This window comes from Xiphophorus couchianus, chromosome 22, assembly GCF_001444195.1.
Source record: "Xiphophorus couchianus chromosome 22, X_couchianus-1.0, whole genome shotgun sequence".
NCBI classification, from domain to species: domain Eukaryota; kingdom Metazoa; phylum Chordata; class Actinopteri; order Cyprinodontiformes; family Poeciliidae; genus Xiphophorus; species Xiphophorus couchianus.
The window spans coordinates 14,189,419-14,217,392 of record NC_040249.1 but is presented as its reverse complement, the minus strand read 5'-3'; the positions used below and the strand labels follow the sequence as shown (position 1 = coordinate 14,217,392).

At 36.3% G+C, this 27,974-nt stretch overlaps 1 protein-coding gene across 3 annotated transcripts in view; it reads left to right on the top strand.

Annotated features, from left to right (window-relative positions):
• Nucleotides 1-27,974, top strand: part of eys (eyes shut homolog) — a 180,253-nt gene that overhangs the window by 56,418 nt on the left and 95,861 nt on the right. For all 3 annotated transcript variants that reach the window (XM_028007727.1, XM_028007726.1, XM_028007728.1), the window contains 6 exons: nt 1,052-1,165; nt 4,546-4,743; nt 9,033-9,154; nt 11,258-11,379; nt 13,303-13,562; nt 27,555-27,651. In XM_028007727.1, coding sequence (XP_027863528.1) covers nt 1,052-1,165; nt 4,546-4,743; nt 9,033-9,154; nt 11,258-11,379; nt 13,303-13,562; nt 27,555-27,651 — 913 coding nt within the window. The remainder of the gene's footprint in view (nt 1-1,051; nt 1,166-4,545; nt 4,744-9,032; nt 9,155-11,257; nt 11,380-13,302; nt 13,563-27,554; nt 27,652-27,974) is intronic.

Genomic DNA, 27,974 nt, shown 5'->3' with positions numbered 1-27,974 from the left:
CCAACATTACATTTTTTGCTTTAGGTGTATTTCATTCTTCTTAATCTAATAAGACTTTTAAAATGGCAAATTATCAATTAAAATTATTAAAGGTTTCCTAACATTTTTCCAAGGCACTTATTTTACACCATCCATCCATCCATCCATTTTCTGTTCACCCTTGTCCCTAATGGGGTCGGGAGGGTTGCCGGTGCCTATCTCCAGCTACGTTCCAGGCGGGAGGCGGGGTACACCCTGGACAGGTCGCCAGTCTGTCGCAGGGCACTTATTTTACACATCGATACAAAATAAATTCGACAGTCGTTGCAACCAAACTCACTTTTCCAAGACCATTGTCTGATGTGTAGTACAGTTCAATGTTCTTAAGCAAATAACTGCTAACAAAAATTGAAAGCAAGGTGGAGAGAAAAGCAATAAACAAAAAAATCAAGTTTTTTTTTTTTTTTTACAAAGACAAGTTGAGATTAATTGGGAGATACATCAATTCCACTCTTCAAAGTCAAACACAGTAATTGCTTTTCTACAGTTTCCTGACAACCCCAAATAATTCTCACAGAGAATGAATTATTGGGTAAATTACCAAAACCACTTGCACAGGCAAATCTATGCTTACTAATTTGCTCGTTTCTATTTTTCCAAACATATTACAGGTAATGTGTGAAATTCCATACTAAGTACACTGAACACTCTGCCTGTTTTTCACCATGTCGCATCAATACTTGAAATATTTCACATTCTTTAGTTCTGTTTCACACTCCCAGATATCATTGTTTTGTTTTGTTTGGTGAGTAATATTTGCAAAGAGCCCTTTCTCTTAAACATTTAATTTTGTCAAGTTCATGTTGGTTACCCAAGATATATGCATTTTTCAATAAGATAAAAGCTTGTTCTGAGACATTAATGCTAAGAAACCTGTTGGACAGTAATGATCCCTTATGACACAGATCATGAAGTGTTTGTGACACAAACATTAAATTAATTACCTGCATTCTTTGTGTAAGACACCCTTCACTACAACATATTTATCAGTTTGTGTTATTTTCTGTCAAAGGTACAGAATGTGAGCTTGACATTGATGAGTGTGCTTCATCTCCTTGCAAGAATGGAGCAACGTGCATTGACCTGCCCGGTAATTACTTCTGCCAGTGTGTGGCTCCATTTAAAGGTAATGAGCACTGAGAGAAGGGGGACAAAAAGCAAAGTTAATTAACTTCACATACTATTATTTTCACCCACCTGAACTCACTTCATATGACACATTAAAATGAGTACATCTTCATTTGGTATCTCAGGTTAAAGAAAGAATACGGGAGTGATTAGACTGATGTAAGCCCCGGTCAAGTTTGGGCCACCCAATTGTCGACTTCATCACTTTGTTAGATAGAAGGAGTGGCACTTTGCAATATTATTAGTGCATGGAAAAGCTAAAGAGTTTGAGGTGAATTGAGAAATCTTTGATTTACATTCCATTATTTATCATGATCAGTACAGGTGCATATCAGGAAAATCATTAAAAAATGTATAACTATTTTTAGTATTTCAGTTAGAAAGTGAAATTTATGGTTATGGTCAGTGCAATATTGACTGTGGCATGATAGCAATTATCTTGTGACTGCTGAGGTTTAAAAACAAATCTAGATTAGTATAATGGTGTACTTCAGTTGCCCTGCTTTGTTGGATCTAATGTTTCATCTTCCTCTTAACAGCACTCCATAGATCCTCTTTGAATTTTAGGTTCAATGAGTTTGGCCAGTCCAGCACAGTGAAATCACTGCTAAAACCCCAGATACCAATCCTTTTGACAGTGTCTGCAGGTACAAAGCCCTGCTGGGAAATGAAATCGGCATATCCATAAAGCTTTTCAGCGAAAGGAAGTATAAAGTTCTCTAAAATTCCCTGGTAGATGGCTACATTGATTTTGGTCTTCAGAAAACACAGTGAACCAACACCAACATATGGCAATGCTCCCCAAATCACCACTAACTGTGGACGGTTCAATTGAAACCCAAGCCAGTGCCCCTCCAATTCTGTTCCTGACTCTGGGTCCTTGATTTCCATCAAATGCAAAGTTTCTTTTAATCTGAAAAGAGGACTTTGGAACACTGTGCAAAAGTCCAATCTATTTTCTCTTTTGTAAGATGGGTCTGAAATAGTCTCTGGTTCAAGATTGGCTTAACTCCAGCAATGTGACAGTTGTGATCCATGTCCTCTATGTATAAGGTTTAACAAAAGGAACGCAGCATCAATAGCCCCCTGTCCTGAATATGTCTGCCTTCAGTGGCTCTTGAGCATCTGCCCCCAAACTCTTGAATGTACATACTTTGCTTCACAAGCTGCAGTTAGCCTTCTGCTTGTGCATCTTATTTCTCCACACTTTTTTCTTCTTCTCAACTTCCCATTCACTTAAATAGATACAGAAATTTAACTGTGAGCTTCTCTACAAATATGCTTTTGTTACTTTGTGTCAATGGCTCTTTGCTAACAACTGATGAGTCATCAGTCATCTCCATGTATGTGGATTAGAACTAAAACATACTGGATGCCGATCCTCAAGGACTGACGATGGACTCCACGGGTGTAGACCATAAAATAGTACTTCTGGATAAAACATTCCTGAAATGTAACATTAAAGTTTTTTGAGAAAAATAATTTGAGGTTTTATTAGCTATAATCATAAAAATGAATGCTGGAGATATTTCACTCCTTATGTAGAATGCATTGACAGTTTCTAGTGCATCCCCTGCCCCCTGCAGGGTCTGCACTACCCTGCCTCCTGCCCACTGGCAGCTGGGGATGGTCACCAACCACAGATACGTGGTTATACACCACAAATCAATGGATTAATATTAGTTTCACTTTTTGAGTTAAATTACAGAAATTAATTCATTTTTATATTTTAATTCATTGAAGTGCAGCAGTATTTTAATTCATTTCTAAGCAGCTTGAAAAAAGAGTCTGCCATTAACTTCAAATAACCTAGTTAAAATTTTTGTACTTCAGTTTCTAAGAGCAGCTCATTGCAAATCATTAAAACATACGAAAGACATTCAGTCAGACTCTATCTTTACACATTTTGAATGAACCCTTGTTAAAACCGTAGTACCACTCTCACAGTCCTAATTAGCTTATTGGCTGTGAGGTCCTCTTGAAAAGATAATAATCAAGACAGCACTTCACAAATCTGAACCTTGCTGAAGCATGACACAGGAAGTGATTGCTGAAAAAAACACTAATAATTTACACAAAGACACTTCAAATTGGCAATGTGAGTAAGACAAATTTTAGAGTCCAGATGAAAGTCTAGCTCTTCAATCTGCAATTCTAAGCGGATTAATACTTTTTTTTTACAAAACCAGCAACAACTCTCCCTGGGAGCTTTCTGGGTTATTTCCAGATTCGAGGTGTGTGGGTTCTGAGATTTCAAATTACATCAAACACATATAAAAACAAAACAAAACAAAAATACTGTAGAAGATTTGATCATTTGAATGTTTGCACTCTGCAAACAAGATTGGTGAGAAAACAGGCCTCAATGTTTGTCCATTTGCCTGATGGCAAAAGTTATATATCCTACAAAAAGCAAACTTTTGTGTAGGTTATATAGTTAAAAATATATTTTTAGAAGTTTTTAAGCTTTTGCCCCATTATCCAATAAGGTGTCATTGAGTCAACTGTGACTCAGGAATACAACATGCTAGACTATGTTATCTTTCACCCAGAGAAAAGTGCATCATAAATTATTATTTTATTTTAGGTGTTACAGCCACTAGAAACGGTGAGTCAGCACAGCGCACACCACTGCTCACCCACCTGGTCACCGACATAACACACTCAGCCCATCTTTAGCAGCGTAAGAGCTGGTGGCATCGTGCAGGTTTCCACGACAGGTCATGTGGAGGTCGCAGAGGAACTGACTTTCGTATGTTATGGACAACAAGGCCTACTGTATGCATCGTATTACACTGGAAGTCTTGAATACACATCACATAATTTTTTTTTTGTGAAAATCACAATTTTCTCTATTCTGTTCTGTTCTGGTGACTTGTTCCTGGTTTTGCCATGGTGCGACATATTTGACTTAAGTCTATGTATTTTCCTGAGTTTTAAACACCTTTATTTGTCATTGCTGTAGAAAAAGCAAAACAATATTTCTTATGTTTTAGGTGCTTTAAAAACTCTTTATAAAAATATTAAGCCATTTAGTTACACAGTTGTATGGACTCTGATAGTCTTTAAACCTATTAGATTATGTTACAGGATTTCAGAAATATTTTTCAAGAAGCTGATTACGCCAGTTTATTTTTCAATTAAGTAAAAGAGAAGCTCTGTCTACCTGCTGTTTGCGTTTTCTGACTTAATTTGTTTCTAGTTGCCCTAGTAAGCTTCATTGATCATAATACAGTGTCCTAAATAGATATTTAGTCAAACCCTAAACATAGGTTTGGTAGGCAACACCCAATTTTTTTACAGCTGAATTGTATGTCTATAGAGATTCTTTTGTTCTGCATGGTCCCTCTATCTGTGTGTTTCCTTTGCTAACTTCAGGTTATAAGTGTGAATTCTTGCCCTGTGAGGCCAGTAATCCCTGCGAGAACGGTGCAGTGTGTGTGGAAGAGTTGGATCAGGACCGTTTTCCTTTGGGCTTCCGCTGTCACTGTCGTCAGGGCTTCTCTGGCCCCCGCTGTGAAATCAATGTGGATGAGTGCAGCTCCAGTCCCTGTTTTCACGGTTTCTGCTATGATGGTAAGAAACAGCTTATGTTGGCAACATTCTTAATAACAGGCCCTCAAGATGGAAGGAAAACTCCAGACATGCATTCATACACACACTTGCGCACACCCCTACACACATAAAAACTTTTGTGCTTTGCGCAAGTCATTTTCTGGCTTTAAAATCTGTTTCAGGATTTTCTAAAGAGGCACAGTAGTAAGTAAGTCCCTGATATTTGTGAACATATTTATCTTTATGGGAGGTCATTGGCTTCAAGGAGTTCTATTCAGAATGTAAAATTTGGGAGGAGAAGTTAAATCAATCTCACAGTGTAATTATTAAGGTTTACACTTACCGTAAAGCAAAATGTCCATAAAGAAAGTGGAGAAAATGCAGTAAAATGTGTCTCAAAATATTTTTAATTATGCAGGAAGATGTTTTCAGGACAGTTAGATTGTTAAATCACCTTCCTTTGAGTTTGTAGCAAATAACAAAAAAAAAAAAAAAATTAACAAGCCACAGCTACAGCTATTTAACCCTCCTGTTATGTTCGTCTCTGGGGTACAGCAATAATGTTCGTGGGTCAATTTGACCCGGGGAGTGTTTAATCATTCAATAGTGTCAGAAACTAAAAAATTCCTCCAAAACATATTTGTATCTGATTATTAACTCCAATACTAACCATTTAAATTAATAATTGTGCAATGATGTTTTTTTATTTCTCACAAATAAAGGATCAATGACGACAACCTACTCATTTACTTATTTGGACATGAAAATTTTAATTAACATTTTTTATGTCCACTGAAAAAAACCTAGACAAAAAAAACAATAATTTCCTTGAAAGTGATCTTTGGTAATATTATATTACACTTTTTTTTTTTTTTCAATGGGGAATCTTTATAATTGAACTTGAGACACACATACTGTTCAGGGTCAAATTGACCCGCTGATTAAAATCAAGATAAATGAGTCATGCAGAGAGTATGTATGTTTTTTATGTATGAGTTTGCCCACAGGAACAGAAAATGTTCCCGTCAAAAGTTTTATGAACACCTGCTTTCTCGCAGTTTCCTAGTGAAGTAAAGAGAATAGTGAAGGGGTGGGCTTGTGTGTGTTGGGGTGTGCATGTAGGGGTGTGGTGTGTGGGCGTGCGTGTGTGTGTGGTGAAATGTGGTTCATAGCTGCAAGGAAACATATAGAATTGGACATTTTTTAATCTTTTTTTGCACTTCAACTTGACTGCCGGGTCAAATTGACCCGAACAGTATCTATGTAAAAAGTAGACCCAGGGGTTGGTACAAATGTGTAAAATGAATACATTTTCAATTTATATGTAGAATGCACCTATTAAGACAAATAGAAAAAGTCTTATGCAAAAAAAATACTTCCAACTATTTAAAAAAAAAAAATTCAACTTTAAAACGGGTCAATTTGGAGGGTTAAGAACAAAGTAAGAACAAAGGGGGGGCTTTCCTATCACTTAATAAAGCATATCTTTAGCTCCAGCAGCATTCATCAATGTGCATAATGTTACTGAGGGAATAACATTTGGTCTAACAAGAGAAACACAGCAGGTTGAAGAAGCTTCAAGAAAGGACATCATCACAAGACATATCCTGAGAATATGTGCTCTGTTTATTTAGGCTGCTGCTAAATAACAAGAAGAGCTATTGCAACAAAGTTGCTCTGTTTTACCAATTCGAGAATACAATTCTGCCTATCATGCTGGATTTGTCAACACTTGCAGCCTCTTGAAAGTCTCTACATTGCAGTAAGTCTACTTACAGTACAAGAAGTACATACTGAGCCTGCTTTAATAATGTAGCAATACTGACTGTAACAGTCTTGCTGTTCATTTGTGTAAGATGGTAATTACAGTTTAAAGCATCCCTCCTGCAATCATTTAAATTTTTAACATGCGCTTGGGTTTTGTTTGGACAGAAACCTCTGTCCTGCAACCTGCAGGATTTTACTGTATGTTTAGATTCAGAGAATTCCAGTGATGCAGAGAGAGGTGTGTAACCTGGAACTCTTATTTTAGATTTCTTTTTTGTATTGTCTTTTGACTAAAATCTGTATCAGCAGATCAGACCCTTACAAAATTTCTGCTCATTGCATCAGCCAACTATTTCATAATATTCCCAACACAAAAAAATTAACAAGACTTTGTCTTTGGAAGACAGAAATTCCCAGGCTAGATTATTCAATTTTTGATTCTTGACTGAAGTGTGTGGCTACACAGTAACAGAAGGCTGCGAGGCACTCCAAGAAGTCACTTGGGTGTCTTTCTGAGTATTATAGTCTCCTGAAGCTGTCACAGAACAGAAATATTTTTAGCTAGCTCACAATGTATTGCTTTAGAAATACACTTTTTGACTTTTGACAATTTAATACATATTCTACATATCCATGTTACCAATGATGCAAAATTGTGGAAAGCTGTGCATATATAGTTGGGAATCGAAATCTAATGATAGAAGGCAAGGTTATATTAATTCAGATAAAAAGTAGTGTGTGTTCCTTATTTTTTTTTTTATTTTCAGTCAGTCACATTTATATTTTTAGCACATAACATGTTTGTTATTTATGTTATTAATGTCAGTTTAGACATTATTAACATAAATAACACATTTCCGCTATCTCATATTCATAACCCATTAGAAATTGCCCTCCGTTTGACACCATTGTTGCCTCCCTTTAAATATCCTGAACATATTAAAATGGAGTGGTTACATATGGATTTAAATCTGTGCTCACTGGTGTCTGTCTGTCTGTCTTGCTTTTTCTTTTTCTCCTGAATTGTGATACTAATTTGACCCACTTTTAAAACTGATGCTTTTGTAGGGTCACACTCACAGCTAATAGGAATTAGTTGGGAATAAATCTGATGTTAGGCATGAGAGTCCCACACATTGCTTTATGGAGCGCACCTTACTGGTTCCTCAATATGACTTTATACAGAAATGTGTGCAAATGTTGTGGCATAATGTAACTTATAGATGATAAATGACATAATTTGTAAGCCTAATTTGATTTCACTCTTTATGTGTCATCTCAAGCATATGTAATTTAAAAACTAATTGGTCATAGTGATAAAAATGATGCAAACTATAAATCATGAATTATAGTAATAAAAGGTATGAATTATTTCCCACTGACCAAGGATTGTTCTATAATTTAATAACTTTCTTTTCTATGTATTAGAAAGATAAGATAATTCCTTTGTTATTACATTTTCTGAGTAGGACATGATCAGTGAAAAACAGTTCTGCAGCATAGCGATTTTACCATCTAGCCTTTAATGTGTCCTGAAATCTTGCTACAGTTTCATCTTACTTGTTCTGTAAAAAGAGATTTAATTGCAGTTGATTACTATCTAAGGATCACAGTCTGTTCCCCCCAGTGCTACCGCAGACATCAGCCGGCTTTGTTGACCAATCCCGAGCATAACCAGGTCACTTCAGGTTAGAGAGCAAGGGCCTCTACGTCCTACTGGCCGGTGCTCGGCAACAGCCAGCCACCAGGGACAGCATTGCATAGCCACAGTGGCTGAGATGAGTAATGCTGCTGCCACCCAGGACTTAAAGCATTTAATGAGAGTAATAGCATCTACACGCAAAAAGACAGAGTGACAGCATAGATTACGTGGTAAATCTTTGGGATAATGAAGAATCCTGGGACCCTCACTGGGGAAGTAATAAATTTACTCTTGTAAGAACTGCAATTACCTCTGTCACTGGCTGCCTGTACCCATGTTGTGCAGGAGAAACAGAGTGAGGCATCTCTCTTTAACGTCATTAATAATTAAGAAGAGGGAGGAATGCATTATTAGATGTGGGAGATTCTAAATTTTAATGGAAAAAACTGGCATATTTATAGCATTTGGATAAAGAAAACCATAAGGATTTGAGCTGTCCTTTTCTGTTTATCTACTTTCCCTCTCATGTTGTGCTCTGCATACATGTTGAGTGTGCTTCTTTAAAAGACTTTTTTTTTTGTTGAGAAGAAAATGTAGAATCTCACATGAGACAGCAATGAAGAATGTATGGCTTCTGTAGAAATGTTGATTTGAAGATGCTCATAATGGCAAAACCGATCAGACTAATGTTCAAGAAGCTTTTCCAACAAAGGCTTTACTGATGCTGCAGAAGGTGTTTATTTAAAGGTCATATTCATAGGAAAAAAAATATAGTTCCCAATGGTCATTATGCTTTATGCTAATAATCAGCACTTACCTTTGTTGAGATTTAGTACCCACAGAGCAATGAATTATTTTTATAATGCAAGGTCCTATAATTGTGCTACTATCTTTCTTCTAGTTGTAGATGGGTTTTACTGCCTTTGTAGTCCTGGTTATGCTGGGCTGAGATGTGAGGAAGACATTGATGACTGCGTGAACAGTTTGTGCAGTCCCAACTCTATCTGTAAGGATCTCCATCAGGTGAGTGGGGTTTTGTTTTGCAAATATAATGTTTTTTTTTTTAAAGCTTCAAACTGGATCATGTTCATTAGGTATACATATTATCAGCAGTATTTGTTAACAGAGGGATAGTTGCGTTATATTTACTGGGAGAAATGCTTGTTACATTTTTATGGTTCTTTTGCAGTGTAAAGTATTCAGTCTGGTTATCCTATTGAAACCGAGTAAACTTTTAGCTTGGCCAGTGTACGCAGCTTTATTTCAATTCATTAGAGCATTATTAAAAAAAATTAATTATGATTCAATTCAAAGCAATATATTATTTCAGTTCATTACGCAAAGTGATTTTTCAGTGTCTATAGCAGTTAATTAAAAGTAATTAAAAGGAAGGGTTGTTAAGTGAAAAATGTTGCATTGTATTATGGGTTGCATGTCATGGGAGGACTTCACAGTTGTCCTGCAGCCAGTCGCTGGCACCCTCCACAAGAAAGACAAGCCATGAAATGTGACTGTTCACAGTGTTGCAACCAAATATATCAATGAAAATGTGCCTGTAATGAAAAAAGTGTGACAGAAAAAGCTATTAAAGTAATATATCTACTATAGCCTAGAGAGTATTGTAAGCAAGGCTCTTTCTGGATTTATTGAGGAGATTTACAAGGTATACCAAGCAGACACTTAAAAAGCTTCGACAGATTTTAGCTTAAGAACATTTGGGTTTTAAGAAGAAGCTTTTCTTAAAACCCAAGAAGAGCTTGTTAAATTTATTGGTAAATTGAGGACAAATCCTATTTGCCACTTGTGGAACATTTTCCAAAAACAAAGAAAAATCTTACTGTTGCTTCTTTTCTAACTTTAACTGGAATTCCCTAAAACTCCTTTTAGGTACAACTGAACATGATCTAGAGAATAGAATGGCATCTTAGTCAATGTGTTTTTAATCCTAATGTTGGGAATAATTTTCATTATCTCATTATTCAAAAAGGGATGGTTTTCGGAAGCTCTTCTTGTTTACAGTACAGCTATTTGTCTCTGTGAACACCTCGTCCTGTGGAGCTTTTGCTTATTTTGGAGAATTGCAGTCCCTGAAGGTGACTTAGCAGCAAAAATGAGATTATGTTCTTTTGCCAGGGGTAAGGAATTGGAGTCTCCTGGTGGTATCTAATTTATCACAAGATGACGGCATTTTCCCTCTCTGCCTTTTTAACCTATATTGTACAAATTATAACACACAAAGTCTAAAGGCTTCCCTCTGTTGCATGAAACAATGATTATCTTGCATTAGGCCAAAAGTTTCTTTAGAAAATTCAACAGTATGTTGACATATTAGGATTCACATCAACCCTTCACTGCTGTCCCTTATATTGTAAAGAGGTATTTCAATTAACCTTTCACATCAGAAAGCAATGGTCACAAAACATTTATCCGCCGTAATGTAATTTATCATCATAACTCATAACGCAACAATGGCTAAGTGACAAGATCTCCTGTTCTTGTCACTTAAATCTCACATGTTGATTCAAATCCACAAGTTTTAAATAGAAGAACTGAAGAATAGAAGAATTTATGACACAAAATCTCCAAAAATGCTAATGCATACATACATTTAAGGAGGTTATTTTTTTATTTGCTATTAACAACATTTCCCTGTCAGAAAGCACAGTTGTAACACCGCATGCGTATAAAAGCTTATATTGTGTATTTTGAATGGCACTGAGGAACAGGCTTTCATAATGTCCGTAGGGTGGAGAGTAGGAGGAATACATCTGCATAGTGGTAATAGGAAAATGTAAGACTACCATGACTCTTTGAGTTTAAACAGATTTCCGCAGGAAAGAATATTTGTTCATGAGTAGGAAGTTTTATTCTGCAGGGTTTTTTATTCATAATGTTTTCAAATGTTTTAAGAATTCCATCTTCTCTGTCTTGCTCAAGAAATTAGTGGGATGTAATATCTGTTACATAACAATCTAATTAACAGCTTCTTGTTGCTTATGAATCCCATTCAAGATGTGACTTTGCAATTTGTACCTATCTTTAGCTTAAACACTTTCAATACCAAGTGCAGATGTGTCAAAATTTCCCTCTGTTTATCTAGTAGTGTCTGCAATTTTTCTGTTGCAGAGCTATGACTGTGTGTGTCAGTCCGGATGGGAGGGGAAATACTGCCAACAAGAAATTGATGAATGTTTGTCGCTGCCTTGTAAAAACAACGCCACCTGCACAGACCTTCTTGATGGCTACAAGTAGGTTGTGCTGTTTGGCTCGAGGGCACTGTCCTCACAGGTCGCATCAGATATTTAATAAATGCATAAAAAGAAGCTGTTTAGAGACAGCAATATGTCCTTCCACTGACAGTGGGGATAATGAATTGCAGATGGCAAGTAAAACAAATGAGACAATCAATGGCTCACAGCATGAAAAGGTTTCAGGGGATCTGGGACTCATCGAAGAAGAGAGCCAGTGATGCAGCTTCGGCTTATGCCCCAGTCTCACTGGGGACACGTAAAAGTGCTTCAGGTGGAAAAGTTGGGGGTTGGACAGGAATGCAATGAGGAATCGTTGCCAACTGTGTAGCGCTTGCTGTCATTAAGTGAAATATCCACCTGGCTTTAGAGCAAGTACTTCAGATTCACACACACCCACACACAGACATGCAGGTATTCTCATTCTCTGTCCCATGTCCCTCTGTCTATGTTAAGCATGTAAGCATTTCCTTTTAATCCCCACTCAGCACTCTCACCTTTGGTGTCCTACATTCAGCCATCCAGAATTAAAAGCTTCTCTCACCAGCAGTGCAATTAACCTGCAAATTTCCCACACTGTCTTACACAAAGATGCAGGACAGAAGTACCAGCGGATGGTGCATGACATTATACTTTTATGCAAGAGAATGTGGCATATGTGTAGAATGTAAAACACCGCATGATACTCTACAATAGTATACAAAGTATTAATATCCATTTGAACATTTTAATTTTATTGTAATTTTACAATGACAAACTTGGATGTATTCTTTTTCGCAAAAAAAAAAAAAATTACAAATAGTCCATGGGCATATTTTCACACTTTTTACTCTTGTGCAGTCGTATTGTTTCTGTGGATGTATTTTATTGGAACTTACAGTGATATAGTAAAAATATGCTTCATTTTCAAGTGGAAGGATTCAAAGTTCAACATTTTTCACAAATAAAAATAAAAATGTTTGGCATATAGAATAACAGTTATTGTCTACAACACTCTCCAAATCAACGCCTTATCAAACCTTTGGCCTATTCTCAAGTCGTTTGACCATAGTGATGATAAATGCAAGTTGACGGACAGTGATTGTTTTCTTCCACATGTAGCACTTTTCACATTAGCCAAACAGTGCGATTTTGGTCTCATCTGATCAGAGAGCATTTTCCTTATGCTTGTTGTGTTCCCTTGTGTAAAACTGGACACACGACTTTCAGGGGAACTTGCTTCACTTACTCATTAGAATGCTTCTAAGGGCAAATAGTTGCATGGAAGTTTGTTTTGGATGTGAGACTAAAAAGAAGATGAATATAAAAGCACATCACACTTTTGTTGTTTTTATGCATAAATATGCACATTTTGTAAAATTTTTAAATTATCCTGCTCAGTTGTAAATTTCTTTGGATCAAAGTATGCAATTTTTAATGAGTGCACAATATTTCTTGCAATTTTTGCCTTATTGTATTATGTTATTCATTTTAAGTTTATATATATATATATATATATATATATATATATATATAACTGACCATGACAAGAAACAAGTCTCCCCAGGATGTTTTGAGTTATTTACAGATTCTGAAAGTGTGGATTGTACGCTTTCTAATGACGTCAAACACATAGAAATAAAAATAAAAAAAATTGAATGTTGACACTATGCAAGCAAGATTGAAGGCGGTGCTTGGTCCACCGAGACATCTTGCACAGTTGAACGGTTGCCACGGGAGATTAAAGGATTTCTCAAACAATCATGAAAGAGTAAAGGCAACACTTTAGTTATGCTTTTGACGAGGGAACATTGTAAGATCATGTACGTACTAAATTTACTGAACTACTTAGAAAACACCCTTACTTGTATGTAATTTATTTAGGAATTGTTTTATTAGTGTTATTAAATTACTTCTACATTTCTCATGTTGCTTGTATTCAAGGTGTTTTTGTTCACCGGGCTGGACAGGTGTGGACTGTGCACAGGATGTGAATGAGTGTGATTCTGGACCCTGTCTAAATGGAGCTCAGTGCACACAGTCAGACATACCTGGGGAGTTCTCCTGCACCTGTTCCCCCTTCTTCACTGGCCTCTTGTGTGACCTGCCTTATGACCCCTGCGACTCCCTCTACAACCCCTGTCTGCACAGTTCCACCTGCCTGACACGCTCCAATGGAACAGCCTCTTGCAGATGCCCAGCTGGTGAGTGAACACTTTGCAGTAGCCTCATAGTTTCGTTTCTATCATTTCCCCCCATTTTTAGTAATTTCTACATAAAGAATTTAAATAGCTGTTACAAAGCTCAATCGTAGTTGCAAAGAAAAAGTAGCATATATGTTTTGTTTACCTTCCATCTGAATTACATTATTATTTCTATAAAAAGTTGCTTTATTAACAGATATTAAAGCAATTCTAGAGAGCCCAGCAGCTGCTTGCTCTTTTGCTTTTCTCCCACACCCAATGGATGCCGCATCACTGCCATACCAACAAATATATGTTGGTACGGCATATACTTGTACGGCACAGATGTGTTGTCAGAGTTAAATACCTGGCATAAGGTAGATCAGAAAGTGCAGAACTTAAAGGGGATAAAACTGTATTATACTGATTGTAAAATAACTGTCTATTCTGATTTTTGGGGGGGTATGTCCTGCAATGCGGTTTAGCCATTCTGAAGCAATTTAAAAAATAGGAAATGAATGTTGAAAATATTACTTTAGCTTATTAGAGGTTTAACTTTTATCAAGTATTTTTTCTCTGTCTGTGTCTTTCTCTCTTCCCGTCTCTTTTTCTCTCTGTTGCTGAAGTTTACATAAACGATTTTCAAACTAATTTTAAGTTACTATCTTGAACAGTCATAGAAGAAGAGAAAGTCTGAGAAAGAACAAAGAGAAAGTCTGAGAGAGAACATGCCCTGGTGGTCTGAGACCACCTGTGCATGTCAGATACTTAAGCCAAACCATGAAAATAGAACGTAAGAAAATGCCTACTTCTGGGTCAGACGGATGATGATTTTCTTGGAAAATAATTGCATTTCTGCTCCAGGTTTGCAGGCTTTGGGTAAGCTACTCTGTAATATTTATGTGCACTAAACTCTGTAATATTTTATCAGAAATATGCAGAAATGTTTTTTTTTTCTTTTTCTTTGATGAGTGAATGGCATTACATTACACATATATTGTATGTTTGCAGAATTTACAGGATTATATCTGGTATATAGAACTTTGTAAGTTTGATAAGTTAAAAAACATCCTCACTGTCTAATGAAACTATTTTCCTGTATTAAGTAAGCTAAGGATAGCCCAACTTTTTTATTTGCTAACTGCCACACTACTAAGTGAGTATTTATTTATTTATTTTTAATTAAACTCTCTTTAAATTCAGAGGATTGCATGGATTTCTTTACCATTTAGTAAAATTGCCATTAAAGGTCATGACTTGGGTTAACATTTTGATTATCCATCTATCAACCACCACACTTATCCCTTGTGGGGTTGCCAGGGGTACTGCTGCTTCTCACCATCCCAACCCAAATGACTAAACAGAGCATCTCATCCACAAACTTAAGAAATTTGGTTTTATAAAAAAAACAAACATAGTAACATCAGTAAACATGATGTTCAGAGTTCCTTAAAATAAATGATTGTGATGATAAATATTTAAAAGCACAGCTTATAATTTAAAAAATACAATTTATTCAGTGTAAAATTGTTTTATCCAAAATTATTTGACATACTAACATTAATAACATATTGGTGTTTGCTCTTTTAAACTTATCAGGTGGGTGAGCATTCCTGTACACAAATCTACTTGTATTTAACAAACATCTGGTTGCATGTAGATTTCACTTGCTTGCATTGAAAGTGAAAATTCTAATTCTGTTAGATTTTATCAGACATTTATATCATAGAAATTGATTTTTTGTTTCACTTGCTAACTTCTCATCATACAGGTTAGGGTGCTATGAGGTTGCGCTGTAACTAATGGCTCTCTCTCTGCACAGAGATGAAAGAGATGTTGCCAGATATAAATAGAGCAGCTGGGTTAGTTTCAGAAAGGTTCCTTAGAGAGGAATAGGAAATTGGGAACTGGCTGCATACATTACAACAAGAGCTTTGCGTGGGCTTGGTCGTTTTCTCTTCACACAAGCGACTGTGACTCACTACTCTTCCTTATTATTCACCATAAATCCAACCTACATAACAGTCACAGAGCTATTATACAACTTGTGACTTGAGTTGTTATTTACCATTGAGCATAGGCTATAAGTCAAGAAAATTGTGTTGGCTTCACAGTATGTCTAATTAGATTTTTGAAAAATCTGCATATGTCTCCAACTTTAATGCTGAAGGCAAATTGTATGTCACATTCTGTAGATGACCATCGGACATGAATGTTTTCAAGGTTATTTGACTTTTATTTGGTTCATTTATTGTTTTGTATAGCTTCTGGTGAATGTGCACTAAAGAACACTGAAATGTAAAAAGATTAGTTTTTAATGGACACTTATTACACTTATTATGGACCTTGACTGTTAACCAAGTTCAAAAGCAATGTTACTGTAGTTGGTGGTCAAAGATAGCCTGCAGGTGTGTGAACTACAGAGCTGTTTCAAAATTCATTCATCCGTACCTGCTTCATCTTCTTTAGGGCCATGGAGGCTTAAAGCTCAACCTTGCTGTCTTTGGACAAAAGGAAAAACAGACTTTTAATATGACCCCTGTTTATCACAGTGCTTTTGCAGAGCCAGAACATCACATACACTCAAGGTCATATTAGTGGTCAATTTAGCAATTCTGATTGATTTTACATGTATATGTCTCTGGACTATGAGGTAAATGTGAGCTACGAGAAAAAAAACAACAAGGATAGCATGGAAATTTCATACAGGCTAGCTTGACATCAGTATATATTGGTTGGTTTGCACAATTTAAATTCGTGAGAATTACTTCAGTATAACATAAAATATTTGCTGATATTGATGATAATATATGGCGTACATCAGTTAACTGGAATTTAAATTTGATTCTATGGAAGTGCAGTTGCTCCTCTAATTTTAATGTATTAATCTTTGAACTGCAGGCCAACTGTGGCAACAGAAACCAATGCATATTATTTTTTCACTACAATGAAATTTAATTTCTGTCCACTTACCATATACCTGTGGGATTTAACACAAGGACTGAAATTGTGTAGAACCTTTCTAGTCTTACTAGGTGGCAGATTGACAAGTGGCAGGGGGAAGCTGGGATCAAGCCCACAACATTTGGATAACACGATATCGACTCTTCAAACTGAGTCACAGTCACCTGTAGTGTGTTCTCTTGAAAACCAAAAATGTTTCCAAAATCACATTTGGAGGACTCTCAAGCTTCATCAAATTTTACACAATAGATCCAATCTGATATATTAATCAGGATCTTCTACCTGATCCTGAAGTTTGAACACCTGCTGTTATATATTAGATATATTAGATATATAGATATTTTCACATGCCTAATACTTTTACTTAAACATTTAGAGTTGTTTTTGCTCCTGGTGTTACACAGGATAAGACACTCCATAGGTACTGTCAGCAATACTACTACATGCTTTCTTTTGTGTGTCAAGAATGACACCTATTATCTTTCTGTTCACATGCTATTTTTGTCATTTTAAATAAAGACAATTATTTGTAATGAATTTTGTAGTATAATAATTTCCACTCAAGATTGATTTTATTGGGGGTGCACCGATAGCAATTTTCTGACTGATCGCCAGTCTTAAAAAAGCCTGACCTGCTGATTCCGATTTTGGCCAACATAATTTTTTTTTTGTCCGTATTGCTAAATTTAGCAAGAAAGTTGCTGCGTTGAAAACAGTGGGGTGACTATTGTTAACTGCAGTCATTCATGGCCTGGTGGATGGGACTTATCTACCTCTTCTCCAGAGGTAGATAAGATCAGCTGATAAGATTTTTTTCTCAAGTATTGGTCAATCACTGATCTCCCACAATTAAGGAAGTCAGGGCTGATTTAATTGGTGCACCACTAGATTTCATGGTAAAAATGATTTTTTATGAACATAGAACCGCTTAAAATATTTAAAAAATCAGAAAAGAAACAGCAGCAAGAGAACTAAATCAGTATCTATTTTGTATGCCTGTGTATAAGAGTATTTGTGTGAAGAAATAGCCTAAGTATCTTTTCATCCAAAGACCTTGTTAGTGGTATACCTTGCAGCTATGACACCTGTGTGACACTATAAGTCCAATGTTTGATTTATAAGCAAACCTAATTATCAATATGCATTTAGACAAATGTTGAGCTGGCTATTCAGGCAGTAATGGCAGCTAGCTAGAGTAGTGAACATACCAAATAGGCTAATGTAATGATAGATTGGTGGAATCCTATTGCCTTCAGAAATTAAACTAGATTTTTATTATAGATAAACTGTATTAGAATTAATATAGGTTGGTGCTCAAAACTACCACCAACATATGTAGAGACTATATGTAGAGACTATACGTAGAGAAAAAATACACTACAACTATATGTAGAGAAAAAATACACTACATATAAACTTATCGCATGTGATTGACTGAACCATCTTTCTACTTCATTTATCATAGGTTGTTTTCAAACAATCAGATGAGTGGATCAAAGCTCATGTATGTATCTATCAGCAAGAAAGGAAACTGTATTTTCTAAACTAGAAAATTCCTGAAGAAATTTAACCGGGCCCTGCCAAAGTATGCCCGTCGGTTTGGACCCAGCGTTCTGATGCTAAAAATGAGCATCAATGCTAACCTTAGCTAAGAAATTACAAAGTAGCATGTGGAGAATCACAAGAATGTTGACTAACATGGACTTGCACCATTCAGTATGTTAAAATTAATGCAATGCATAAGCTAAAATTAGCCAAAATGCTAATGTTGGCATGAATGCTGTCAGTAGCATGTGGGGCATCACTAGCATGTTGTCTGTAATTGACTTACTCCATTCAGTATACTAAACATGGCTAATAAGTAAGAAAAATAGATAATGACTTATTTTAGGTAAAAGGCTAATGCTAATGCACTGCCTTGCTTGCACAGCAAGGCAGTGCACAGCAAGGCAGCAAGGCAAACTTTGGTTTGTCTTGCTGTGCAAGGCAGTTCCGTAACCTGAGAGAAAAAGATAATGGAGGCTAATGCTTATCTCCTCTTTCCTTCTCACTGTGCAAGCTGTGCAAGTTTCACACGACAAATGTCGTGTGAAACTTTCACTTTTTGTTGATTTGGCAATTTAGTGTTCATCAGTTCTACAGGTTCTAAAAGGCAATCTTTTGGAGGTTTCTAGTGGGACTAACATTAAAGGATTTTTGCACAACACAGTCACAATGGGAATGAGTTTTGTCTACAAAGGTACACTATGTGAACCTGGAGGGCAAAAACCAAAGTTTGCTGAATGAAATAAAAAGAAAGTATAGGTGCAACAGTCATCTTTTGATCATGGAGAGATTGTATAGGAAGATTTTGTTCTTGCGAACAATGACTGTGCTGAGACTGTGACCAGGAGGCTAAAGTCATCTTTTCTGACCGGCACAGCTGTTCCGTTTTCCTCCTAATGAGGAGACCCAGCGGGGAGTGGCAAACCACATAGAAGAGAATCCTGAAAATGAAGAAGTTAGGGGAGTGTGTGTAGTGCATAGGGTTCCTGGTCAAAACAACAACAACAAACGAAACAAACAACACTTAGCTTTTTACAATGAACCATATTGTCACCAGCGGCTTGACATTCAATGTACGTATAGAGAGGTTATAACAGTGAACCTAACCTTGGAACATTGAGTGGGCTTCCTGTTGCTTCCTTAGACTTGATCTGTTAAACCTTACAGGGGATAGGCTCAACCACCAAAAGATTTCTCTTTTTCAAATGGGAGATTTGGTTTCTTGTGTTCTTGCTAAGAAAACGATATATATGGTATATGTTAGTAACAATTTTAATTTGGCCTACGATACAGATCTGTAATCTACCGACTAATGTTTGTTGATGACGGATCAGGTGACATCAAAACAGAGTAAGCAGGAATCCAGTTAGTCACCAATGAGATTACCCTTCCGCCTGTCATTGCCAGGTCTTCCTTGAAATTAGATGTTTTAAAGAAGACCTGGCAATAATAGGCAGCAGCATAAAACAAAACGGTTACAAATGTTACATACAAATAACATCCACAAAAATAACCTAAAAAGTTGTAACACCTACAAATTCCACTCAATGTGGCTTAATCAATGTTTTCACAGGTTGATTAGTTGATTTTGAGTAGAGATGCATTGAGCAATGCAATGCTGATGAGGATTAGACAATTATTAGCTTGACCAGCACAGATGGTCAGTGAAAGCACTACTTAAATGGTGCTTTCTTAAATACTTAAATACTAATAGATAATGCAAACAGCAACACTCAGCAGTGTGGGAATTGTTAAAAATATGTTCAGAAAACTGGGAGGTTTAGATTTGAAAATGTTTTCATTCAACCAAGACGTTTGTTTCTCAAGAGATTGTGCAGAAAAAGAAATAAAAATCCAAATATTAAATTGAAGTTATCTGTTTTTTGAAATTTTGTTTATTCCCCTTAACTCTCACCTCAACATGTGTCCTCATGCCAGTAAAAGGGTTAAAAAGTGCCATGTCTAAATATTTTCTATTTTTTTCAATAATCAACAGAAAATGTGTTTTTGTGTGAGAGAAATCAAACTCTTCTTATGATTGCTGAGTAATGTTTTCAACGTTTTCACTGGTACTTTGACAAAATCCACATCAGGAGTGGTCCTAGCCTGTTCAGGTTCCTGGACAAGCAGCATTCAGTACCCTGTTGTTTAGTCTTTTAGTGTCTTCAGTATGCTGGTGTGGACACGCTTCAGGAATAAGTCTCTGCAGTCTGGAGTTTAGTTGAACATCAAAGATTTTATTAGAAACTGCAGCCTAAGTCAGCACATCCGAATAACGAGGAATTCTTGGCCCAATGATAAAGGGCCAATCTCTGGACAGCGTCCCAATTATAAGACTCTGACAAACACATATTGTAAAAAGTAAACATATTACCACAAACTTTTATGTTCCACATTTATGTCTTCTTTGGGTCCTGATGGTGGATTGTCTGCTGATGCATATGGAGTGCATAGATTAAGCTTGTATTCCGAACTTGGTGTCTTTTGAACTTTGACCTGACTATTTTTTCCCCAAACATTCTGTTGTGGGATTGAAGGGGGTGATGGATGATGGCTAAGGGGGAGGGATGGTGATGGTCAAACTTGCTAAAGAACTGGTTCATGTCGTTCACCCACCCAAATGTCTCTTCTTTTTTTTTTTTCCACTGCAGGGCTGGGCACAGCTCAGCTTGGCCTGGGTTCCAGCCCTTAGAACTGAGAGCTGTTGTTCCATTCGAGCCAGTTAGAACAGCCATTTACTGTTTGAATAGCACAGTATTTAAGATTGCCTCCTGCTAAACATTTAAGTAATGAGCCACAGTGGAGCTATGCCAGTTAAAGAATTGACACACACCTAATATAAACCGAGAGAATGCACTGCCTAAGACGAGTTGAAAAGTCTTTTCTTATTACATTTGTTTTGTCCTTTTGTAAAGGAATTGGATTGTGTGAAGCACAGCAGACCTGTTTCAATTGATAAACCAGCTGCCCCAACAGATGAAGTATATCTGAAGAGGCAGGTTTACTTTATGGCATCATACAAGATCATTCTTTCTGTGTCCCAGGAAAATAAAGAAAGAGTAGAAAATAAAGTAAAAACACAAAAGCCATTTCAGTAATAATGAAAAAAATCAAATAACAAAAAAAAAAAAAAAGAAACAGCCAAGATATGATACGACCATGCAGTATTTTATAAACCAAGTGGGAATATTTTAAAACCTTCCTTTTTCAAACAAGTAGCCAGTGGCCCGATGTTTGAATGCAAATTATATTTTATGTATTACTTTCTGTATTAGAGAAGAATTGCGCCACACTAGGATTTATAGAAATTACCATGGCTTAGATGAAGGGATCCTGTTGATCATACAGGTTGTTTTTTTTTTTACTTTTTTTGTGTATATTTGTTCTCTATAATTAATATTTTTAGCATTGTGCCTTAGGAAACCAGCAAAGTAACTTTAAATGTCAACATGGCTGTACTTAAAACTCTCAAGATAAAGTAAAAAATCAAAGGTCAAAGAATGGCCATTTAGGATTGCAATTCAGTGCATGTAAATTAAGGACAATGGTTTTGTTTAATATTTTGAAAGTGAAGGCACGCAGAGAATAAATAAGCATTATTATGTTGAAAATGTTAGGTTTCGAATTAAAGTGTGTTCCCTTTTGGGAAAGGGTCAGAAAAGGTCAATAATATTTGATTATTGAGGGCAAAGGCTAATCTTTTCCTTAACTCTGAGACCTCTGTTCCCAGCGTAGACAACTGATACATACAAGAAGTGGCGGAAAATCATTAAGCCAACTGTGTTTATTAAAAAAAATGGGTAAATGCTGAAAGAAACATTTCCATCTTTAATTCTAGAATGCTTCATACTCTTTGAAGAAATGCAAGATTTTTATATCTTTAAATCTTTAAATCAACAGAATATTAATGATAGAATCTATCTATTTATGGAGTATATACAACAGCACAGCATAACTGTCAGATATGTGATATATTAATCAAAATTCAATGCGAACATGAGCGTATTTACAGTTTTGTCGAATAACAAAGACTTTCTGTTTTAAATTTTTCCAGTAACATTTATGTAACGTATAGGCAGAACAAACTAGCAGTAGCATGAGAAACTAAACTGGAATTATCTGCTCTGGGGAAAAGGAGGGCCTGAATTGTTCATGACGCCCCAAAACTTTCTTCTATATTGTGGAATATTTTCACAGCTTGCCTCAATGGCAATGATCCTCATGAACTGGTTACAAAAGTATTTATTGTGAAAATCCTGTCATTTTATTCTGACAAAGAAGAAATGAAGAAAATAAATCAATGGGAAGTTTTTGAAATTAAAATTTGCACTTTGTTGATTCTCAAAGACTTATGTAATCGCTCAAACCCAGTAACCTCCATGGTTTATTTTAGTCATTTAAGAAAATACGGCTTTATTGATCTTAATTATTTATAAAAGTTTGATTTGTCTTTCTGACAATAAACGACTTGCAATCCCAAACATTTATTAACATGGTTATGAGGGGCGTGCTGTGGTGGCGTAGGGATTAGCGCGACCCACATTTGGAGGCCTCAAGTCCTCGACGCGGCTGTCGTGGGTTCGACTCCCGGACCCGGCGACGTTTGCTGCACGTCTTCCCCCCTCTCCTTCCCCCTTTCCTGTCAGCCTACTTCATGAAAAGGGACTCTAGAGCCCACAAAAAGACCCCCTGGAGGGGTAAAATAATAAAAAAAATACATGGTTATGAAGCACAGAGGAAATAAGTGCATCTAGCCATTTTTGCTGTTGTCATAGGCCATGTATTGGTGATGTTTGTTTATGGTTCAAGGACTGATTGTGCTTTGAAAAACAGGTAGGTAGGCAGTTCTGAAGACAAAATTAATATATGTGTTTTAGTTTGCTGTTTATAGCTTTAAGTGGCTTTCTGCGGGTGGCTTAGAATGTTTTCTTATAGTATGTGTAGAGCTATAGAAGGAAAAACAGAAGCTAGGGTTTGTGTTTAATGATCTCAAATAAGTGGTTTGGCAGTTTGAAGCCAACTAGATCTTTGCTGCATGTAAAACTGCTGTGGTCACAGTTAATAATGCCTCTTGAAAACACAAAAACAGACTGTGGTAAAAAGACTGCATAGCTACGCTGTGGGCTTGACATCAGCTGTGGTTAAGCACTTGCACAACATAGTGAGAAAGAGGTTGGTGGCGTCATTTATACATAACGCTTAAAAATAGGTCCCAGGTTGGTTACAGCTGTACGGTAAACAAATTTTAAATAAACTCTGTGTTTAATCATTTTGTGCCTTCATTTGCAGAGCTGAAGAGGTGGTCCAGGTGTTGAGGAGAGTGGTAAATAGGCTTCACTATCCTGGTTATGTGCAAGACTTTTCTATTCTCAACCCACTTATTCAAGAAACCCACTTTTTGGTCGCGTGAAGGTTGAATTCTGTACTCTTTGAACTGTAGAAACAGAACCTGGTGGTGTATATATATATGGAACTTTCTTTTTAAGAAAGGACATAAATCAGATTCAAATATAATTTATAGTGTTTATGCTCTGGTTTAAACATTTATTTATGCAATTTAAATTATTATTTTACATGATTTCAAATCAGATCAAAATATTGTCAATAGAAAAAGACAATACTAGTGAGAAACTGGTCAGTCACAGGAACTGAACAAGTTTCAGCTTGTGGCATGAACCAATGACCAGCTGTTTAGAAACTCAAAAATCCAAATTTTATATAAATTTGATATAAAATAAAGTCCAAGCAAGCACAAAAATATATTAGGCAATGAAAAGTTATATTTTCCTTGAATAACATCTTAGGTTTGTCCAGATTTTGAGAGTACAATGCAGAGTGCAGATACCAGAACGCCTGAATAAAATACAGGAGAGCTTATTTCTTCTATCTTTTAAAAAGTAAATGACACAAGCCAAATTCAAAAATGTTTCTAGAATTTTGGAAGTCTTAGACTTATTTATAATCTAAGTTCTTCAAAACATATATGCAGTATCTGCTGAACTAATAGTAGCTAGTAATAGCTACTACTATTATGTATTTATTAACATATGCTGACATATTCTATTTTTCCAATTATTATAAAGCTTTCTTGATCTTGAAAATTAGCTGCAAAAGTCTGATTGGTGCTTCATGAGACAAAACTTACAAACTAACCAAATAAACAGTTTGAAAACGAATTTCAGCTTTTTTTTTGCAAGATCTGAACATTAAAGAATTATTGTCTTTTTGTAAATGTTTTGATGCCAGTGTGAATTTTAATCTTAGCTGAATGTGATAAACAAAGAAATAAACAAACATTTAAAAAAAGCTCTCAAATCCAAAGCACAATAGATTCCAATCAACATTTTAAACTCGGAAGGTCAGAATTGTGACTCAAAACCTGCAGTTATATTGCGTTTTTATTTGGGTCAGATAATCCTGCGCAGATTAAACCACCAGTGACATCTGACATTTGATGTGTGACAGCACACAGATGAAACCACAGACAGAGATCCTAATCTATATTGCAGAAGCAGTGGGTGATACAATTTTAAATAAGCCTCATTTTAGAAACTGTTACATCTGCGTGGCTGAAGACAAAAGTCTCAACTGTGCCAGTCCAAACCAAACTTACACTTGCAAAAAAAAAAAAAAAGAAAGAAGACATTCGTCATTTTCCAATTGAAATGTCAATCAAAGTTAGCTGAGTATCCACTGGGGATTACGCACAATTTCTTCTCCTCTGAGACAGTTACTGGCAGCTGCAGTGATCGCATACTGTAGCTCCTGCCAGATGATGGAATGGCTTTGTGGGCTCGCGCCTTGGGTATCCCTTTCTGTACTCTGTCAAACAGAAGCCTCCAGTCACTGCTTAGTGGTAGAAGATGCATTACATTGCATTGACATTCGAAATAGTCCCCAAGGTGCTCCGCTGTGCCATTGACTGACAGACCAGCTAGGAAAGCTGTGTTGTCCCATAATTCGCCAAACACACTGTTCTCTTTGTGGTCTCATATGTCCCTGAATGCACTGAGTAGTGTCACTCCCTTTATCTTGCTTTATTTATTTATTTATTTACTTTTTTTGCTTTAATGTATAAAAATTGGAGCACCATTCTTTTTGGGTGTGTCATTTTGAAAACACAAGAAAATGAGAAAAATACTCATACAAACATAGTGTTTTGTGTCTTTACACAAAACATGTTGGTATCAACAAATAATATTGTGAAAATTATATAATCCAATGTTTTAAAATTATACAGATTCCATTTTGTTTCTGTTTATACATGCATTCTTGTTTGTATGTTCTTATACTTTACGTGTCAAAATTCAGTTGTCATAAGTATTTCTGCTATGTACAACTGTTTTGCATTTTGCATTGAGCATAGTACTACTACTGACAGTCATGTCAGTCAAATTCCTGCTGAAGCTGCCAAGGCCATCTCCTCAGAGACCGCAAAAAAGTTTTGTTCTTGATTGTCCCATCCAGCTCCTTCTGTACTCGTCAAAGCTGAGGAAAATGTTACATCAGCTTTACCTTAAAAAAAAAAATCAAATCTGAGTGTCTTCTCTGAGCTGGATTCGCGTTTGTTATTGCTGGACTACCAATGTGGCTTGTGGGATTTCTTTCGCTGGAGCAAAGGAAGATGTGAAAGTCTCCTCATTCAGTCTTGCCAACTTGTTGAATGTCATTTACCATTTAAATCTTTTCCTGAAGTGGCACTTGTAATGTATTAATGTCAACAGGTTACTGACTAGCAATGGTATTAAAGCAATTGAGCATAAACTTTATGTTCAGGCCATCACATCACAGATCCACCACCATATATAACTGTTCACATAATATGCTTTCTCACATAATCCTTCTTTTCTTCAAACAATGTTGGTTGCCAGTCGTAGTTCCACTTAAACTTCTGGCGACACTTAGCAAACACTATGCTTTTATGCTTATGACAGTAGGAGAGACAAATTCAATTTCAACAATTTCCTGGAATGCCCCCGAAATAACCAGTTGGCATCAAGATTGTATTTAAGGTTTGTAATGGAGAGTTGTGACCCCAAGAAGACACCCCGTGTTGTAAGGGGCAAATGGTATGGTGACTATGTTCTTTTAGAAATCCTTTCTTATAAATATCAACACACATTTGTCTTAAACATCATCGTCCGCATTATCATCATTGAGGAGAATCTCAGAACAGTTGGTCTTTCTGTCATGTCATAATGACATCCTAGGATTACAAAGAAAACTAAATTATAATGTCTTGTATATAATAAACTAACAAAGGATATAAGGACTATTTGACTATTTGACTATTAATAATTACTCATGCATAGGCCTTGTGAGGGGTGCCAGGTATTTTGGCAAACTAGAACTTATTTCTAAACACGGGTTGTGCTTCAGCTTCAATTAATTTTTCAAAAGATTTTCAATAATCTGATAAATTTCCTGTCAAATTATTACAAAAATATTATTTAAACTCTCCACACCAAAGGACTGCAAGAATGACTAACATTCAAAAGCCTAAATACTTTACTGTTTGTGGAGGGCAAGTGGTGGACATATGGCAAACACATGGATCGTATACAGTATGTACACACTTTGAAGCACTGGATGGAATTTAATAAAAATCTGCAAGACCTTCAGGCACCTAATAAACACAACAAACAACAAACCTCCTGGTGTTTAAACAATGTCAAGACAGGGTAGTGTTGAGAGGTTAAAATTGTATCTTAGATTTTGTTATTTTCTGTATCACTTTATTTATGCAATTATTTATGACCAGAATAATTGAATAATTAAAACAAACACTTGTTTTTATATTGTTTTGATAAGAAAAAAAATATGCCTTTTAGTTTTGTACAAGTCACAAATCTAATCTTGTTCAACATAATCTGTTCCAAGAGCTCGTTCACTTTCAAAGATGGTTTGTTTTGTCTCATCTTGGATTTAATAACACCAAGTTTGTTGATTTGTTATACAGAAAATAAATCCAATAGCCAACTACCAAAGATAAATAGAAAATGTCCCGCAGGCAGAACATTACACACTCCCAGACTGCCTTAAAATGTACAAAACATCCATGCTGATGTGCTTAGCTGTGCTACCCCTCAACCCTCTAATGAACGAGGCCAAAAGAGCTCTTGGGCTTAGCCTCTCCCTCTTACCCTAACTTAACAAGATGTCCCTATACTCACTGGCTTTTTCCCTCACAAACATACGCCCACGCACGCCCGCATACACACATGCTTACTGGCACAAAAGCACGGCCATGCACAGACACACACACCCCCCAAACCCCAAACCACTAACCCTCAGACCAATCTGTCTGTGGCACTGTAGTATTATTAGACTTATACACTCTCAAAGGGGAAACACTGAGGGCTGAGAGCTGGAAGATGAGATATGCTACAGGGGCTAGTAGTTCCATTAAAATGGCATTCACCGGAGCCTTTGTTATCATCGGCCTTGACGTTTTCAGGATGTAGTGAGGTTTGCTGATCCATGACCATCTCATCTATCTTTCAGGCTTCCAAGGAAGTTTGTGTGAAATTGACACCAATGAGTGTGGTTCAAACCCATGCCAAAACCATGGGAAATGTGTGGACCAGGTCAATGGTTACAGGTAAGAAATATTAATAATCTTTTTTTTCCTCAGGAATTTCAAGATACTTGCACGTTGTATACACTTTACTTCAGGTTTGCTCAAAGCTGCAATATGTAACTTTCATAAAAATATATTTCTTTACATATTTTTTGAAACTCTCACTATGTTGTAACAGTATTGTATATGACAGGTAATCTGTAAAAGAATGTTGTTCCTCTGCCTTCTCCCAGTGCTCCCAGTGCTAACTAGAAAGAACAAATGAGAACCAGGAGGAGGGTCTTAGTGCTTGTCAATCACAATCTCATATGCTGCTGCTCATTCCTCCTCCCCCCCTTGCTCTC